The sequence below is a fragment of the Panthera leo genome, chromosome B1, assembly GCF_018350215.1.
Source record: "Panthera leo isolate Ple1 chromosome B1, P.leo_Ple1_pat1.1, whole genome shotgun sequence".
NCBI lineage: Eukaryota > Metazoa > Chordata > Mammalia > Carnivora > Felidae > Panthera > Panthera leo.
Genome location: NC_056682.1, coordinates 58684153 through 58702824, shown reverse-complemented (window position 1 = coordinate 58702824; position 18672 = coordinate 58684153). Strand labels below are relative to the sequence as shown.

Genomic DNA, 18672 nt, shown 5'->3' with positions numbered 1-18672 from the left:
GGGGCAGAGAGAGGGAGAGAGAGAATCTCAAGCAGGCTCCTTGCTGTCTGCACAAAGCCCAGTGTGGGGCTCCAACTCATGAACAGTGAGATCATGATCTGAGCCAAGATCAAGAGTCAGTCGCTTAACCAACTGAGCCACCCAGGCACCCCAGTATTAAAATTCTTTAATCTTTACTAATGTTTGGTGGCTGAATTTGCATCTCTTTGGTATTAAATTCTGCACAAAGAGAACTAGTTTCCCTGAGCATAAAAATAATGTTTATTACAAATAGTCTTCCTTAAAAAGATCTTACTCAGGCTGATAAAGAAATAAACTAAGTGCACTGATTGATTAGTTGATTTAAGTAAAGGAAGGTGCCAAAAAACTAAAACAGTTATAATACCTGAAAAGTATTCTAACCTTTTACTTCTAAACTGAGATAAATTATTGAAGGTAGAAAACATTCTTTGTGTGAAATAACATTAGGTACTCAAAGAGTTCCTGGTCTTCACCTAAATTATACAATTGTCACCAATTTTTGTTTCCTTTTTGGTGTTCTCCAATAAGCTAAAACAAAACAAAACAAAAAACAAAACAAAAAACCCCACAAAAACCAGAACAGTCTTGGATTATTTTACCACTGTATCTTTCTTTTTTAAAAAAGAATTTTAGGTGATGGGGCACCTGGAGGGCTCAGTTGGTTAATGCCCAACTCTTGATTTTGGCTCAGGTCTTGCTCTCATAATTTGTGAGTCCGAGCCCCGCATTAGGATGTGTGCTGACAGCACAGAGCCTGCTTGGGACTCTTTCTCTCCCTCTCTCTCTGCCCCTACCCCATTCACACCATCTCTCAAAATAAACAGACTTTAAAAAAAGATTTTTACTAAGACTAATGAAAAGTCCTGCATTTTTGCATGCCGAATTATTTGTAGAATGAATAAATTATTTATGCAGCATCTACGGTGGGGCAGGTACTGTGCATAAGGAAAAGCCTCCACCCTCATGGAACTTGTATGTTAATGCAAGAGACAGGTAATAAGTAAATGGCTACAGTTTCTAATAAAGATACCACCAATTTAAATTGAATAATCTGAAGAGTTTAAAAGAATATATAAATTGTAAACAACAAGAAACACTGTGGAAAAAACTGGGAGGTATCAGAAAGACAAACAGCTTTTTTCTGACATCCACCATATAGTTGCTCTTTCAGATATACCAGTATGCACGCAGCAGTCTAGAGAGGGCACCTGTTGACTTAGTTTGAATTGTTATTCAATTGTTACTGGAAATTTGCACTACTGAGTCACAGGGAATAGAAGTCTTTTCAAGTAGGGTATGAAAAGAGGTCACACAAAACATGACCTATTTATATGGAAGGTGACAAAGATTGCTTTCTTCATTTTATTACAATGTAAACTGCACAGCTGCTGCCAGACAGCTTCAAATCGAGTCTGTGGCTGGCACAGTATATGGACTGGCTCACGCAGCTCCATTCAAAGCCCCTTTCCCACAACAGCTTGCTACATTTCCCACACTACTCTTCAGCTCGGGCTCCACAGGAGGCCTAGCTCCTCTCAAACAGATACAATTCCTTGAAATCTGAAAGGCAGAACAGATACCAGGTGGAGGCTGTGCGTCTGTTTCCAGCAGTGACTCGTTAGAGGCATCAGACTATTCAGGAGCAGCTACAGCTGAGATGTCGGTGCCTGGTCTTCAGCTTCTATCTGGGCTGAGAGGCGGAGGCAGGGCAGCCCTTTTACTCCCACAGGTTCAATCACAGACAGTGACTGACGAGAACGACCTGTGGCAGCAGTTCTTGACCGCTCCCCAACAGCGGCACAGCTATAAACTCCACTGCTGAGCCACCTCTGCCACACAACTGGCACGTCTGGAGGCTCCACTGGCCCTTCCAAAAATTTTATGAGCGCCCGACTTTCTTTTAATTCCAGTATAGTTAACGTATGGTGTTATATTAGTTTCAGGTGTACAATATAGTGAGTCAGCAATTTATGAGCACCTGCTTTTACTGTATTAAATCTTTGAACTGTACACAATGGGTTCTTTTAATGGACTCTTAGTGATGGTGTTTAAAATAAAATGCCTAAAAATCTTTTGATTTTGCCATGGGACTAATGAAGTCAAGATTAGATAATATTTTTCTTAAAGTAATTTGTTTTATAAGATGGGTACTTTTTTGGTGAAAAGTAGCCAAATAGAAGTGTGGATACATGTCTGACTTCGGCTCAGGTCGTGATCTCATGGTTCGTGGGTTTAAGCCCCACATTGGACTCTGTGCTGACAGCTCAGAGCCTGAAGCCTGCTTGGGATTCTGTGTCTCCCACTCTCTGCCCCTCCACTGCTCACACTCTGTCTCTCAAAAATAAACATAAAAAAAAAAAAAAAAAAAAAAAGTGTGGATAAGAATATCTGCAAACATCATGGAAGTGACCTCTTGAAATCTAAAATTTTGTAGTTACCTCAATGTGCCTCAGTGATGGACTGAGACAGTACAAAAAGTATAAACAAGTATTATAAATAGGAGAAGGATTAAAAAATTTTCTTACTTGACCGCAGCAAACACATTATCTCCACTTTGAACAATTATGCAGTTTTTCTTTGCTTCATTTGTACCAACATATACAGGAAGTTCATCAGGAGAATCCCTGTGTAAGCAAAAGATATTAAAAATTTAGTTGCCCATCATTTATCAGGCAAATAGAATTTTAGACCTATAGACAATTTATGTCTGCAGGTCTTTAAGAAATTGGGACAAATTTGCCACATTTAAGCTCTAAGTTTCTTAGGAATATCTCCAATAAATCTTGCTTATATAACAGATCTAAAATTAAAGGACCTAGTTACTTTTATATCTAAATACAAAGAAAGGGGGAATAAGGCCTGCCTGTCAAAAGTAGGGGAAATTACACACAATCCTCTCTACCTTAGTTTTATAGTCTGTGAAAAAAGGTAGAGAAACAAAAAGAAACAGGACAAGCAGAATTACAAAACATGAGAAGGAAAGAGATACAATTCATATATATAATCAAATCATTTTACTTTACAATAAAGGATACCAATACACAGCAGTGAAGTGACTCAGCCAAGGTCCTAGTAAATTAATGGCAAAGCCAGAAGCAGCATCTATGTAACCCAATTCCCAGCCCTTTGTGCATTCTACAGTACCACACTTCTCACTAGGCAGGTTTCCTCTACTTCCTGTATTATCCCACAGTCGATCTTCAAACAGCATCTCTACTGATAGAAGTGGCCAAGGTATTTTTTCTCCCTCAAGGTACTTCTATTTCTTAATAGTCTAAGCATTTTGCATATCCATTTAATCCTGTTAACATCCCATTAAGTATGTACAATTATTATCCTCATCTTACTAGAGGAAACTGGGTAAACAGAAACTGAGTCATAGAAAATCACAATCATTAAAGGTGGCTGGCACATGGTCACTCAGATAATAGAACCAGTCTGACTCCATAGCACATTCTTATTTCTATGGCCCCTGGAAGCACAGGGCTAATTTAAGCCATGGCAGCTGCTCTAAATTAACTTTCTTGGGCCACAAGAGTGTTTCTGAACCCAAAAGGTAAAAAAGTTTATAACCACAAAGGAAAAACCAGTGAGGTTCAACCCTGAAGAATTCACTCATCTTAGGGTAGGCTACAATGATATTATCAAGAACATTAAATGCCTATGTATCCACCAAAAAGAGGAAAACATGCCCTTCACCTTGAGTCCAGTGAATGTCTACTTATATTCTTATACTATGTATACAACCCAGTAGCTGTATTTTACAGAAGAAAAGATCCTTTACCTGAAATACCCCATGTGGAACTGAGTTTTATTATCTCCAATAATAATGGTCTGGAACTCAGGAGGATCATAGTAAAATCTCCAGTGAAGGTTAAAATTCAGGTTTGCTGACTTTTTCTTCATTTTATGTTTTCCGGCAAGGATATCATAAGGACCCACTAATCGAAGTCCAAGGCTTGTGGAAAGTGAATCTATAAAGTAAGTTTATTGAGACAATAACTTTCTGAAGGCAGACAGGAAAGGCCTTTCATTCATAAACTATTTCTAAGAAATTTTCTTAAAAAAAAAAAGAGCTTCTAAAATCAAAGAGCTTCAGTTACATTTGAAGACATACATAATGAAAAATCAGAGCAATGAAAATGTGGCACTCACATTTAAGATTCTCTCTTAAATTTACAACTGATTACATTTCAAACATTTCTGCTGTCTCTTATTTTAGACAAAGCCAGACTGTTTTGTATTCTCATGGGCATATTAGAGCTTCAAGTACTTACATTGTCTCATTACTATGTTGTTATTAGCCTCAAATGTTTGTAGCACACCCATATTAAGGAAGAAATAAGATGGACAGTAAGTGAATGTGCATGGAGGGTAAATAATTTACTTAATAAAAAATATAGTTAATGAAAACATTTCCTTTCCCTTCCTCCTACACCTCAGCCAACTATCACTCTCAATTCCCTTGCCTTTGGCCAACCCTAATTCTGGATGATTGCATCTCTTCTCCAACCACAGATCACAAAGGGAGAATGCTAAATAAAACCAGTCAGTGTGCATGTCAAACATATCTTTTTGTATCAGATGGGTCCTTGTTGCTTCTTTACGAGAGAATAAGCACTCCAGGCAGGACCTGGATATGTAAGGAGATGGGGATTGAGAGAGGAAGAAAATTCTTGGAAGAGGTGACAATACAAATAAAGGCATAGAAACAGTTTATTCAGGGGAAAAATAGTTCAGCTTATTTGGAACTTAGGGTAGCATACACTGATTTTTTTTTAAGTTTATTTATTTTGAGAGGGGAAGAGGAGGGGCAGAGAGAAAGAGATGGAGAGAGAGACAGAATCCCAAGCAGGTTCCATGCTGACAGCTCAGAGTCCAATGCGGGGCTCGAACTCAAACTGCAAGATCATGACCTAAGCTGAAATCAAGAATGGCACACTTAACCAACTGAGCCACCCAGGTGTCCCTACGCTAATTTTTAAAGTAACAAAAAACTAAAGTCATCCATCTTATTAGCCAGTTATAACAAGGTTAATAGTCTGATATACAATAACAAGGTTTTCCTCCTTCTATGAACATATAGATATTTTAAAGACAATCATGCTGTTTTATAATGGTTGTTTTCCATTCTGTCCTCAAACTTTCTGAATATTTTTCCATGCTATCAAAAATTTTCTCCTAATCTTTAATAGCTGTATGATATTCCATTATTGAGACATTAACCATTTCTAATTTTTTTTACTCCTCTAAACAATGCTTCAGTGAACATCTTTGCTAATACACGTTGTACAATCATATTTTTAGAAAAGTTGCTGCACACTTTAAGTGTTTTGCTATATTGCCAAAATTGTTATCTACCAATACACATTTCCATCAGTAGTATACGGGAGTGCTTCTCTCCCACCTGTTAAAACATGTAAACAGCACAAAATGGTGAAAAGTAACTCTGTCACGATTACCAGTTTTTTGTGCATTCTTTCACAGACAGTACATAAGCACAGAGAAAGTACATAGGAATACGTGTGTCTTTGACTTCTAAAAAATATATATAAGCGGGATGGGGGGGGTCACCTGGGTGGCTCAATAGGTTAAACGTCTGACTGTTGATCATGATATCACGTCATGATCTCACAATTTGTGAGTTTGAACCCTGTGTCTGGCTCTGTGCTGGCTGTGTGGAGCCCGCTTGGAATTCCCCCTCTTTCTGCCCTTTCCCTGCTTGTGCTCTCTCAACATAAACTTAAAAAAAAAAAAAAAAAAAAAATACAAACGGTAGCATACTCTACACATTTTTTTTTTCACTTGACATATTTTAGGCACAATACTTTATTATATAAAATCTACCTTGTTCTTTTAAAACTATGAATATCCACCGATAGATGTGTTACTGTTTAAGCCATTTCCCACTTTTGTTTCAATAAATTTGATTGAAATGAACATTTTTAGTTCATCTAACCGCCAAGTTCCTAGAACTGCTAAGTCATACTAAAACTCCTGCAACAAATCAAAGTACTTGTTTTCCTTTAAACCCTCATCAAAGCATGTTGTGAAATTGTTTACCTTTGCCAGTATAACAGGGGATAGTCACATATTATAGCATTATTTTTCTATTTCTCTTAGAAATATCTTTGAAAAAGTTCCTTTTCAATGAACTGTTTAGATCCTTGCTCCAGTTTCCTACTGTCTTTTCCACTCGGAGAAGCAGAATGATTCTGGAGCAACTCACCAGCTGGCTTTTCAGGATCAAGCTCTTCACAGAACTTCCAGAAGTGATAGAAATCTTCAGGCAGAGAAAGCTTATAATGATTTTCTACTTCTTGTCGAAGGTCACTGGAGACATCAGCTTCACAGGATTTACTCTTCTTCACATCAACTGTGTTTTCACACTGAAAGTCAGTATACAAAACTTTGTTTCTCCAAAAGTAATTTTGGCAGCTTTCCTTGCATAACAATATTGCTCATTTCTGTTCACCCAACTCTGAGATATACATTTTCCTTAAAACTCTACAAATGGTATTTCTGAATAAAATCTAGAGATTCTTTTGGGCAAAGAAAAAAGGAAAACAGTTTATAATATACAGCGGTCAAGAAGGATACACACATTAAGTCTTTAAGTATATTTCTCTAAGATAATGGAAATACAGAAAATAAAAAAAAAAAAGTATAAAAGGTAAAGAATAGGAAGGGGAATAAGGAATAGGAAGGTTTTGCCTTCTTTGGGTAAATAGGTCATCATGCCCTTTAAGTAGATTCAGTGATCACACCGGAAGCCAACTGCAGAAATAATTAGATAAAAGGGGATTTACTAGTTAAAACATTTCAGAAAAAGGTCTTTAATACCAGGACTAAGTTATGACACTCATCTTTTAATATCCCTGCAATATGGTCATTATGTAAGTATGGTAGGTTTTATAATGTCTACTTGATGAATTTCCATAAAGGTTATGGTTAGTTGGAGGTTATGCTTAGTTGAAGGTTACGTATCTTTAGTTTTCTCAGTAGCAGTTTTTTTCTTTCTAGGAACCTCGATCCTTTCTTTTTGGATTAAGTTTCTTTTTATTCTTCCTTTCCACCTGTATCAGTGCTTTTCAATTAGGAGCGATTTTGCCTCCCAGGGGACACACTTAGTCATAAATTTAGGATAGGGTGCCACTGACATTCAGTGGAATAGAGGCCAGGGATGCTGTTAAGCATTCTACAATGCACAGGGTCAGCTCCCTTAACAAACACTTACCAGGTTCAAAATGTTCATAGTGCAAGGCTGAGAAATTCTAACCTAGACATTTCTCAGATTTTATTTTCTCAGTAGGCTCAAGTTTATTGATGTTACTTTATGTATCAAAGTCTATAAAATTTATTTATGAATCAGTTGACACACACAAGAATGTTCTTGGGCCGGCTCAGTCGGTTACGTGTCCAACTCTTGATTTCAACTCAGGTCATGATCTTACAGTTTGTGAGTTCCAGTCCTGATGGGGCTGCGTGCAGCCTGCTTGGAATTCTCTCTCTCTCTCTCTCTCTCTCTCTCTCTCTCTCTCTCTCTCTCTCCCTCCCTCCCTCCCTCCCTCCCTCCCCTGCTCATGCACAGACATGTACTTGCTCTCTCAAAATAAACATTTAAAAAAAAGTTCTTGATAGCGCTGTTTCTAAGAGTAGGAAACGCAACAAATGAAAATGCCTATTGACATGAGGATGTAAGGTTATAGGACTTCAAACAGTGGAATATTCTGCTTAGTGAAAAGAAAAATATAGTCACACAGAATATAGATCAGTCTTAATGTTGAATGAAAGAAAAAAGTCCTTGAAGTTTATATGCAGCATGATAGCCTTTTTATGACACTCAAAAACAATAAATAAGTTTGAGATAAAGCTATAAAAAGAAGGCAAGACAAAACATAAAATTGAGGATGGTAGCTACATAAATAGGGGTGACAGGAAGCCAGGCAGAAAAGATAGATGATGAACACAAGTATAGCTATTGTGTTTTAGTTCTTGGGTAGGGCAAAGGGTTCACAGATATTTTTTATATTATTATTAAATAAGGTAAAGAGGACCATGCATTGACAAATAATTTTTTTTTAACGTTTATTTATTTTTGAGACAGGGAGAGACAGCATGAACGGGGGAGAGTCAGAGAGAGAGGGAGACACAGAATCTGCAACAGGCTCTGAGCTGTCAGCACAGAGCCTGATGTGGGGCTCGAACTCACGGACCGCGAGATCATGACCTGAGCCGAAGTCGGATGCTTAACCGACTGAGCCACCCAGGGGCCCCGGTCATAAAACAATTTAAATTGAAGAAAAAGGCTATTGAAATATGCATCAAGGAGCACCTGGGTGGCTCAGCTGGTTAAGCATCTGATTTCAGCTCAGGTCATTATCTCATGGTTCATGAGTTCTAACCCCACACTTGGCCTCTCTGCTGTCAGTGCAGAGCTCGATTTGGATCCTTTGTCCCCCCTGTCGGCTCCTCCCTTGCTCCTGCACTCTCTCAAAAATGAATAAACGTTTAGGGGTGCCTGGGTGACTCAGTCGATTAAGAGTCTGTCTGACTCTTGATCTCGGCTTAGGTCATGATCTCATGGTTCATGAGCTGGAGCTCCACACTGGGCTCTGCACTGGTCAGCGTGTAGCCTGCTTGGAACTCTGTCTCCTTTTCTCTGCCCCTCCCCCGCAAGTGCATGCTCTCTCAAAAGCAAAATTTTTTTTTAACGAGTAAACATTAAAAAAGAAAAGAAGGGGTGCCTGGGTGGCCCAGTTGGTTGAATGTTCGACTCTTGATTTTGGCTTGGGTCATGGTCTTGCAGTTCCTGAGTTCGGGCCCCACATCGGGCTCCATGCTGACAGTGTGGAGCCTGCTTGGGAATCCCTCCTCCTCTCTCTGCCCCTCCCCTGCTTGCTATATCTCTACATAAATAAACATTTAAATACGTTAAAAAAGAAATATGGATGCAGAAATGAATGTTGATAATAATAGTAAAGATAACAGTAAAAATAATAAATAATAAACGAAACTTATCATGCACTTACCATGTGCCAAGTCACTGTTCTATGCACTTTCTATAAAGTAACTCATTCAATCCTCACAATTGCCTTATGAGCTAGATACTATTATCCACATTTTACAAATGAGAAAAATGAAGTAACTTCCCTTACATCCCTAACTGAAAGTAGAACGGTTAAACCCAGATCAGCTGGCTCCAGAGCACAGATTCATCCACTTTATGCTGCTTCTCCAATTACATACAAAAGAGTAAGAACATATGGGCACCTGGGTGGCTCAGTCAGTTAAGCGTTGGACTCTGGCTCAGGTCATGATCTGGCAGTTCGTGAGTTCAAGCCCTGCCTGGTCTTTGTGCTGACAGCTCAGAACCTGGAGCCTGCTTCAGATTCTGTGTCTGCTTCTCCCTCTGCTCCTCCCTTGCTCAAGCTCTGTCTCTCTCTCACTTAATAAATAAATAAATAAATAAATAAATAAGGAACATATCAAGTCCTGACCTATCCTCCCTTATGTTTTCACAGCAGTCTTTGGTTATGCTTTCAAAGACTGGCTCAAACTTAAGATGTTAGAAAGAAAAGCCCTAATCTACCTTGCTGAAAGACAGTTTTGCCTAATGGTTAGGTTGCCTGGGTTGACTCTGGACTCTTCTGCTTTCCAGCTCTGTCACCTTAGGGAAGTCATTTAACCTGTGCCTTATTTTCTTATCTACAAAAAGGGCATGTAATACCTATATCACAGGTTTGTTAGGAGGAATAAGCTGTTTGTGAAAATACACAGTAGTTGTAGCAGATAATAAATACTAGCTATTACTGTTAATTATGGTCTCTATAAATTCATTTTCATCTTTGTTTTATTTCTAATACTATCACTCAAAGCAGTTTATAGCACCTTCAATGGGAGATAAAGAGTTTTTCAGCTTTGTCTTACCTCACACACTAATTTAGTAACCTCAAATCCCCAATAACTAGAATTTAGTGCAGCTGTCGTCTTCATTGGCTACACTCATCCTTTACCCCTGTGTTCCTAGAAAGCATGACCCAATATAAATAATGCTCAGGCCCTCTAACAATTAAGCGAACACTGTCCTGCTTTATCCAGTTTATAATCCAGAGGGAGTCATTTTTCTGAAAACTTTCCTTATCACAATGACATTTCTTTCCTGCCTGAGTCTCCTAATTGCTACAGCAGTAAGGAACTTCTGAAATCGTAGAACAGGATGAGAATTTGCATTTAATTTATGCCCCGCCCCCATTAGTGCCTTTATAATCAGGTCCCTCTTTCCCATCTACCAGACTCCAGTCAGGCAAAATTCCGCTGTGCCCAAACATCCTCTACACTTATTTCTCTTTTATTTCTTATCCCTTTTTTCTCTCTCTGCCTTAAAAAGCCATTTCCAGCTTAAGTTGCCCTAAAAGATTTCCTTAACAACCTCCTGGGACTCAGATCCTCCTTCAATGTTTCCCCAGCACTTTCTACGCAGCAGCGTTACAATACCAAACAACAAAAAAAGTTAAAGTAAAATGTTCATTTGTGCCAAGTTGGGGGCCATACATGGGGGCAGTGGCAGCATGATTCATCCTGAAACCGCGGCGCCCGGGCAGAGCCTGGCATATAATCAGTTTCCAATCAACATGTTGCTGACTGAACGACTGAACCACTGGTTGTCTTACGCGGCTTCCCCCAGGAACCGCAGCACCGGGAGGAGCGCACAAGAGGAGAAAGGACTACTTCTCTGGTCCAAACCCCAGCAGAGCGGGAAATAGCAGCCAGGGGCAGACAGTCGTTCCCAGGCACACAGCAACCACTCAATGACCACTGGATAAATGCAATGTGCTGCCCCTTGGTGCCTTAGCTATTACCCAGAGAGCTCGGCAGAGCTCACACACCCACTGTGGCAGTACCTGCTGCCCCTCCCCGCCGGCTCTGCGTTTCCCGCCGCCGCCGGCCATTCTGTAGTCGCAGTGCCTGTGGGGTCCCGCGTCCCGCCGTTGCTTCCGAGCGCCGCCAACTGCTTCCGGTTCAAGAGACACCAATCAGAAACCCTGCACTGCCAGGGCCACGCCAGAGGGAAAAGCCTCAGCCGTTGCCCCGCCCCGCCCCGCGAGGCCCTAGAGGAGGATGGCAGAGGCCCCGCCCACTTTCCCACCGGGCGCGGGGGGCGGTGCCGCTTATATCCACCCTTATTGCCTCACCGCGCAAGCTGCTGTCGCGCAGACTAGCTGCAGGGATGCTCCTGAGACTCCAGTGTACCGAATTTGGATCCGTTAAGGTGATCCGGACTTCCTTTTTAGGTGTTTACTAGTGTCAAGGCTGGATGTATGGCACTGCCATCACCCAAACCCTCGTTTTTCCTTGATTTATATTTATTTAAAGCATTAAATGTTGTCTTCCTCTTTTCCATCTCTCTACCTTCTCCACTATACTATTGCTACCTAACAGTAACTCTTATTCTCAATTATCTCTCAGAAGGAAATCAGTTTCTCTTATTCTTTCTTACAATTTGGATTGTGTTCTCTACACCCTGCTATGCAAAGTGTACCCCCAGGAGCATCAACAGCATTTTGAGGAGAGCTTGTTAAAAATTCGGGACCTAGGGTGCCTGAGTGGCTGAGTCAATTAAGCCTTTGACTCTTGGTTTTGGCTCAAGTCATAATCTCACGGTTTGTGGGATCCAGGTCCATGCTGACAGGCCACAGCCTGCTTGAGATTCTCTCCCACTCTCTCTGCTCCTCCCCTGCTCCCAGGTGTGCATTTCCTCTCTCTCTCTCTCTCTCTCTCTCTCTCTCTCAAAAATAAATGAACTTTAAAAAAATTCAGAATCGCACACTTACTTTCTCTAAAAGATAAATGAACTTAAATTCAGAATCCCACACTTACCGAATCAGAATCCGCATTTCATCAAGATCCCCCATTGATGCGTGTGCACATCAAAGTTTGAGAGGCACTGCATGCAAATGATCTCCTGGTGCCTCCTCCAGTGCTGCCATTCTGGCAGGTCTTCTGCCTCATTCCTGAAAGGATTCTCTATTTCCTGAATGTCTATCTTCCCTTTTCTTGATTTTATACCATAGCTTTGTGGAACCTATCCTCCGTGAGTGATTCCCTCCCCCTTTTCATTAGACCTCGCATGTCTGTACTGTCTTTATTCTGGCTGAGTCTAGAATTCTCTGTTGAAAATAATTTTTAGTCAGAATATTAGAGGCCTTGCTTCACGATGTTTGTCATTACCTGATGATTCCTATTCTTTATAGGTAACTTTCTTTCATTTTTTAAAAACACAAATTTATTATCTTATAATTCTGGAAGTCACAGTGTAAAAATCAGTCTCACTGTGCTAAAATCAAAGAATAGGGAGACATTTACCTACTTCATCCTCAAGTAATTTCTTTATGTGTAACCTGTTTCTGTTTTGTTTCATCTCAAGTTTTAGGATTTTCTCTTTATTCCCACTGTTCTCAGACACCATCACGTATCTTGGTTATAGGTGTTTCCTCATTTTTATGGAGCTGGTATTTGGTAGGTTGTATTTGATCTTGAGACATATGTCTCGGTTCTGGAGATTTTTCTGGTGTTATCTATGGCTAATTTTCTCTATCGTCCCCCTCCCTCATTGTATGTCTTCTTTTTCGGAAATTCGTTATTCAGATGTTTGACCTTCTTGAATGATGTTTTTTCTTATTTGTCTGTTCTATTTTCTATCTCCTTTTTCTTCTTGTTCTACTTTCCGGATAATTTTCTGGATTTAATTAGACAAATATATCAAATTATTATTTTGGGTTTTTTTAATGTTTATTTTTGAGAGAGAGAGAAAGTGTGTGTGTGCAATTGTGGGAGGGAGACAGAGCATCCAAAGCAAGCTCTATGCTGAGAACAGAGAGACCAATGCAGGCCTCAAACTCACAAACCCAGGAGATCATGACCTGAGCTGAAGTCAGACTCTTAACTGAGCCACCCAGAAACCCTGATATCAAATTATTATTATTCTTTTATTATATAGGCATGCCTTGGAGATACTTTGGGTTTGGTTCCAGACCATGGCAATAAAGCAAATATCACAATAAAGTGAGTCAAATGAATTTTCCGGTTTTCCAGTGCATATAAAGTTAGGTTTATACCATACTATAGTCTACTAAATATGGAATAGTATGATGTCAAAAAAATGTACACCCCTTCATTTAAAATATTTTATTACTAAAAAATGCTAACTATCATCTGAGCTTTGAGTGGAATCTTTTTGCTGGTGGAGGGTCTTGCCTCAATGTTGATGGCTGCTGATGGATCAGGGTAGTGGCTGTTGAAGGTCGGGGTGGCTGTGGCAATTCCTTAAAATAAGACAACAATGAAGTTTGCTGCATCAATATGTTGCTGGGTGAACTGGGGAGATCTCTGGGCCCTGAGGCCTCTGCCTAGCCCATGCCCAGGATGTTGCTGGAAGCTCTTGGTCTCATTGCAGGAAAAGAATTCAAGGATGGACCAGACACATTGGTTGAGTGGCACAAGTGAAGAGTCTATAAAAGAGACAGTACACTCTGGAGATGTGAGGGTGGGCAGCCTCAGGGAGAGCTGCCTCCCCAGGACTGGTCTCTATCCTTTATTGACAGTTGTTAACTAAGGTGTGGAATATTTATTACCTGGGTAGGGGATTTTTGGGGAGCAAGGTTTCATGTCTTTTCTCCCTTACTTGGTCAGGGTCTCCGGCCTTCTTTATCTTGGGTCTGTCTGGTTTGATCTAGCTCCTTGTGGCTTTGTTTGTGGAATGCTACCAGGACAGGTTGCTAACTTTTCTGATAAAGGGCCTTGACTTCTCTTTTGCTGGCCTCCAGGCATCCTGGGAAAGTCTAACTACCTGCCTACTCTGGAATTCCCCCCTCAAGGGCCCTCTGGGCCCTCAAAATCTTTCAAGGGAAAATGGGTGACAATCCATCTTATGTAACTACTTCATGCTGGTATGGGGCATTGACCCTGCCAGAGGGCTCCAGAAGTCCTTGCTATCTGGGTTTTAGGAAACCTGGAAGGACAGTGGAGTAGAAGGAAGCTGTAGATTGTTCAAGGGGGTGCTGGTAGGCTTCATCTTCATGGGGGATATAGGTTGGAATGCCTGGTACATCATCATCTGGAGGTGAGATTGTTGGAGTCTGGAAAAGACAAATATGACAAGAAAGTTAAACAAACAAGGTCCAAGAAATAAAAGTGACAATATAGCCACTAGTGGACCTAAAAAGGGCAAGAACCAGGGTATAGATGGAAGCACCTCACATACAGCATTCCAAATACCACTAGAAGTATCAGCTGCTTTGGTCATTTGATGGAGCCTTTTGGCTTGGTCATATAATTTTCAGATGTTGTCTTCCATCTGTCCAGTGCTGTTGGCGTAAGTGCGACATATTCTGTTAATGACAACACATACCACGCCTTGTTCAGCCGGTAAGTAATCCAAAACCAGCCTGTTGTCCAGAACCACACTGGCCAAAGATTGGTGTGGCTTGGAGAGATCTGAGCAAGTGGATGCAGTGGTGAAAGTGAGTTTATCTAACATTGCTATCAGATTTTGAAGAGTGGTTTCATGGTATACAAATCTCCCACAAGGGGGGCGCCTGGGTGGCTCAGTCAGTTAAGCGGCCGACTTCGGCTCAGGTCATGATCTCACGGTCCGTGAGTTCGAGCCCCGCGTTGGGCTCTGTGCTGACAGCTCAGAGCCTGGAGCCTGTTTCGGATTCTGTGTCTCCCTCTCTCTGACCCTCCCCCGTTCATGCTCTGTCTCTCTCTGTCTCAAAAATAAATAAACGTTAAAAAAAAAAAATTAAAAAATTAAAAAAAAAAACAAAACCAAAACAAAAAAAAAACCCAAATCTCCCGCAAGGGGCTAGCAACAAGGGTACCTGCTATTCCAGCCAATACAAGGGCTGTTGCCCTTCAGGCTTTAATGTGGGATCAGGTAGAATTACAGACTCCTGGGGGAACCACATACCCCGGTGTGTAACTGCCCCAATGTTTGAGGTTATCAATACAAAGAAATCCTCAGGCCAATACGGGTTGGGTAAAGATTGGCTCCTGTGGGTTGTGAGAAGGATGTCCACAGATAAGGAGATAATTGGGAGGGGCATGTAAGGTTATTGGATAACTCACTATTTCCAGATTCTGGAGCTGCAGGACCCACCTGGAATAGTTATTGTGTATGCAGTGGGGGGTGGAGAAGTTCTCCTTTTATTCCAGGGAACATATAAACGTAATTGAGAAGGGTAAAATTGGAATCGTCGTCAATGTGGAATGGTGTCCACGTGGGCCATGATCTAAAACATGGGTATAATATTGGGGTTTCATGTGGATAGCCGGATCTGGCACAAGTCCACTGGGTGGTATCACAATCTGCATTATTTTAATTTTCTTAGCAAGCATACTACGTTTTGTACTCAGCACATTAAACTGAGATATTGGAAATGATTTGATGGTCCAAGAATCTTGAGTTATCCTGTGAGGAGGTGGTGTTATTTGCAGGTGACCTATCTTTTGGATTTGTCTGTGATGTTATTTGGCAGCATGGACTCAGAACTTAAGTAAAATCAGGGACTAATTCCTGAGATGTCTCAAGTAATGAGAGTGGATAAGTCCACACATGTTCCAATTTGGGTCAACAAGCATCTCTTCTAGGGGAAGAGAACTAGGCCCAGTATAGTTTTTTTTAGAGGAGAGTTATACTGGGAGAATGAATGAGATAAAACAAGGTGTAAGAAGTGTCTTCTTGAGAATGTAAATGGCAGATCTAACAGCTGGAAAGGTTATTCCCCTGGGAGATGATTATGTTGGAAAGATTTATGAGAGAGTTTTCCCTCTACTCCTGTGAACCTGTGCAAGTTAGAGTGGTGGTGAGAATAAGATAAAATGTGATTTTTAGGACTATGTCTGAGGATTAACAAGGAAATCAATTTAAAGGTCCATGTAGGCAAAGGTTTGCAATGAGGAGAAGCAGTAAAAGAAAAATCAAGGCAATAGCTAACAATACAAAACAAATATTCATAGTAAGATGTCAACCACTTACCTTTTTGAAGATGTCATGTAGATCTTCCACAGGCTTAGGAATAGGATGGAATTTCTTTAGTCTTTGGTTGTGGGGAGCCTGGAGCCACTGGTTTTATTCTATACAAACTAACCCAGCTAGTTACACCTTGAAGCTTCACTGCTGTTAGGGTGCGAAAAAGTCCTTAGCATTGGGACCTGGCAGAGCCCCTTTCATTTGGGGTCTAATTGATCTGAAAGTGAGCACTTCCACCAAGTTTTTAATAAAATCATGTCCCTTGTCCCCTGGCCTGGTCTGGGCAAGGACAGGCTCTTTCTTAGGCATGAGCAAAACTTTGTTGCTATAGTTTATGATACCCTGCTGTATCTGTCCTAGATCGATTAAATGTTTTATAAGTCCATGCGTTTCTGAATCAAGCAGCAGATCTGCTGTAAAGAAAGCTCTCCCATACAGCATTTCAAAGGCGTTAAGTTGGAGGACTCTTTTTGAGGCCATTCTCATTCTCAAGAAGGCTATGGGCATGAGTTTTGTCAAGGATTCTGAGGTTTCCTGGCAGTTTGGCCAAGATTGTTTTAAGGGGTTTGATTAAATCAGCCAACCTTTCCTGAGGATTGGAATCTCCAGGCAGCATGGAGGTGGTAATGAATTCTCAAAGCAAAAAACAATTGTTGAGTAAGCTTTGCAATAAAGGATGGGCTATTATCACTCTATGGAGACTTTGGAAGCCCAAAGCACAGGATAATTTCCTTTAATAGGACTTTTAATACCTCTTGGACTTTTTCTGTTCTAGTAGGATAAGGCTTTATCCAACCAGTGAGGGTGTCCACAAAGACCAGGAGGTATTTATATCCCTGAGATGGGAGCATTTGTGTGAAGTCTATCTTCCAGCCCTCTTTGGGGTGTGTGCCTCGCCTTTGGATGGGCTGGAGAAGTGGGAGATGGTCTAAGCCCTCCTCCAGAGGTGTTCTTATAACATAGATCACAGGCCCTGGTGATAACTCTTCCTTGATAACCTGTGACATGCCAATTCCTAAAAAGACTCTATCAACTAAGGAGGTTAATGCATCTCTTCCCAAATGAAAGAAGTTGTGTGTTCCCTTGATAATTTTCCATTGTGATGCCTAGGGAAGCATTACCTTTTGGCCTTGTGTCCACCATCCCTTAGGATCTAGTTGGTAGCCTTTCTGCTGAGCCCAGTTATTTTCCTTTCTGTACATTGGGGCCTTTGTTGGAGGATTGGCCCGTGAGGGAGTAAGGCTGCCTGTATTGGGAGTGCTGCCAGGACTCCATTTTTAGCCTCATTGTCTGCTCAATTGTTTCCTGCAATAATATCAGTGTTTCCCTTTTGATGACCCCTGCATTGGATTATGGCCACTTCTGGAGGCTCCTGTACTGCTTAAGAGATCAAGGATCACTTGGTGATGTTGTACGGGGGGAGTATTTGGCAGTTAAAAGCCCCTTTTCTTTCCAAATGGTAACACAAACATGGAGAAGAAGAAAGGCATACTTACAGTCAGTGTAGATGTTAGCTCTTTTGTCCTTTCCTAGTTGTAAGGCTCTAGTGAAGGCAATAAGTTCAGCCTTTTGTGCCAATGTATTGGGGACAGATCTCCTGCTTCTATGACCTGGTGAAAGTCTACCTGGTAAAGGTCTGGCTCCTTTAATCCCTTTTAAAAAACTGCTGCCATCAATAAATCATATATTGTCTACGTTATCAAAGGTTGGTGTTTTAAATCTGGCTTACTGGAGTAGACCTGTTCTGTGGTTTCCACACAGGAGTAAGTTTTCACCTCCTTTGCGTGGCAGGAGAGTAGCCAGGTTAAGAATTCGACATAGTTTAAAGGTCACCTCTCGAGTAAAGCCAGATACCAAAGTAAGGTGCCCTCCTGTTAGCCAATATTTCTTTTAATATCTAGGGCTCCCCGTAACTGGTGTGGAGTTTATACTTCCAGAGACTGACCTAAGGTTAACTGGGTGGCTTCCTCTACCAGAAGTGCAGTGGGCAGTGACTGCCCTCAGGTACCCCGGCCATCTGGCTGCCACTGTGTCCAGTTGTTAGAAAAATAGGCCACTGGTTGTGGGGTTGGTCCTAAGTTTTGAATAAGTACACCCAGGGCCACCCCTTGCCTTTCAGCCACAAACAATGTGAAGGGCTTTTTAAGGTTAGGAATTTTCTGTGCAAGGGCTGTTGTGAGCAGGCTTTTATTTTTTGAAAAGCCTCTTGTGTTTTCTTGTACATTTAAGCAGGTCAGCGTCTGGCCCCTTTAAACCCTTATACAAGGGCTTGGCTATCCGTCCAAACCTTGGAATCCAGATTTGGCACAAGCCTGCCATCCCCAGAAACATTCTAAGCTGCTTTTTTGTTTGTGGTGGGCCTACATGCAATATAATTTCATTGTACTTCACAGAAAGTACCCACCTTCCCAGCGTCAGAACATCCCCCAAATAAGATACTCCTCTTTGGAAATAATGGGCCTTTGTCGGGGCAACTTTATACCCTCGTTCTCCTAGGAAGTTTAGAACTTAGATGGTATTTTATCTGATTCTTCCTTAGAGGGGCTACAGATGAGTTCATCATCTGTGTATTGCAAGAGAGCTCAGTGGCTAGAGTGAGCTGACTGCTCTGACAAGAG

General features: G+C 41.1%; 1 protein-coding gene across 1 annotated transcript in view; it reads right to left on the bottom strand.

Moving 5' to 3' along the window:
- The window catches only part of LOC122217713 (histone PARylation factor 1), a 29227-nt gene extending 18156 nt beyond the window's left edge, over nt 1–11071 (bottom strand). The window contains exons 1-4 of the mRNA XM_042935093.1: nt 10926–11071; nt 6251–6410; nt 3806–3995; nt 2547–2645 (exon numbers count right to left, since the gene is read on the bottom strand). Of these exons, the coding sequence (XP_042791027.1) occupies nt 2547–2645; nt 3806–3995; nt 6251–6410; nt 10926–10973 (497 nt within the window). The 5' untranslated portion in view covers nt 10974–11071. The remainder of the gene's footprint in view (nt 1–2546; nt 2646–3805; nt 3996–6250; nt 6411–10925) is intronic.
- Nucleotides 11072–18672: the final 7601 nt, after the last annotated feature.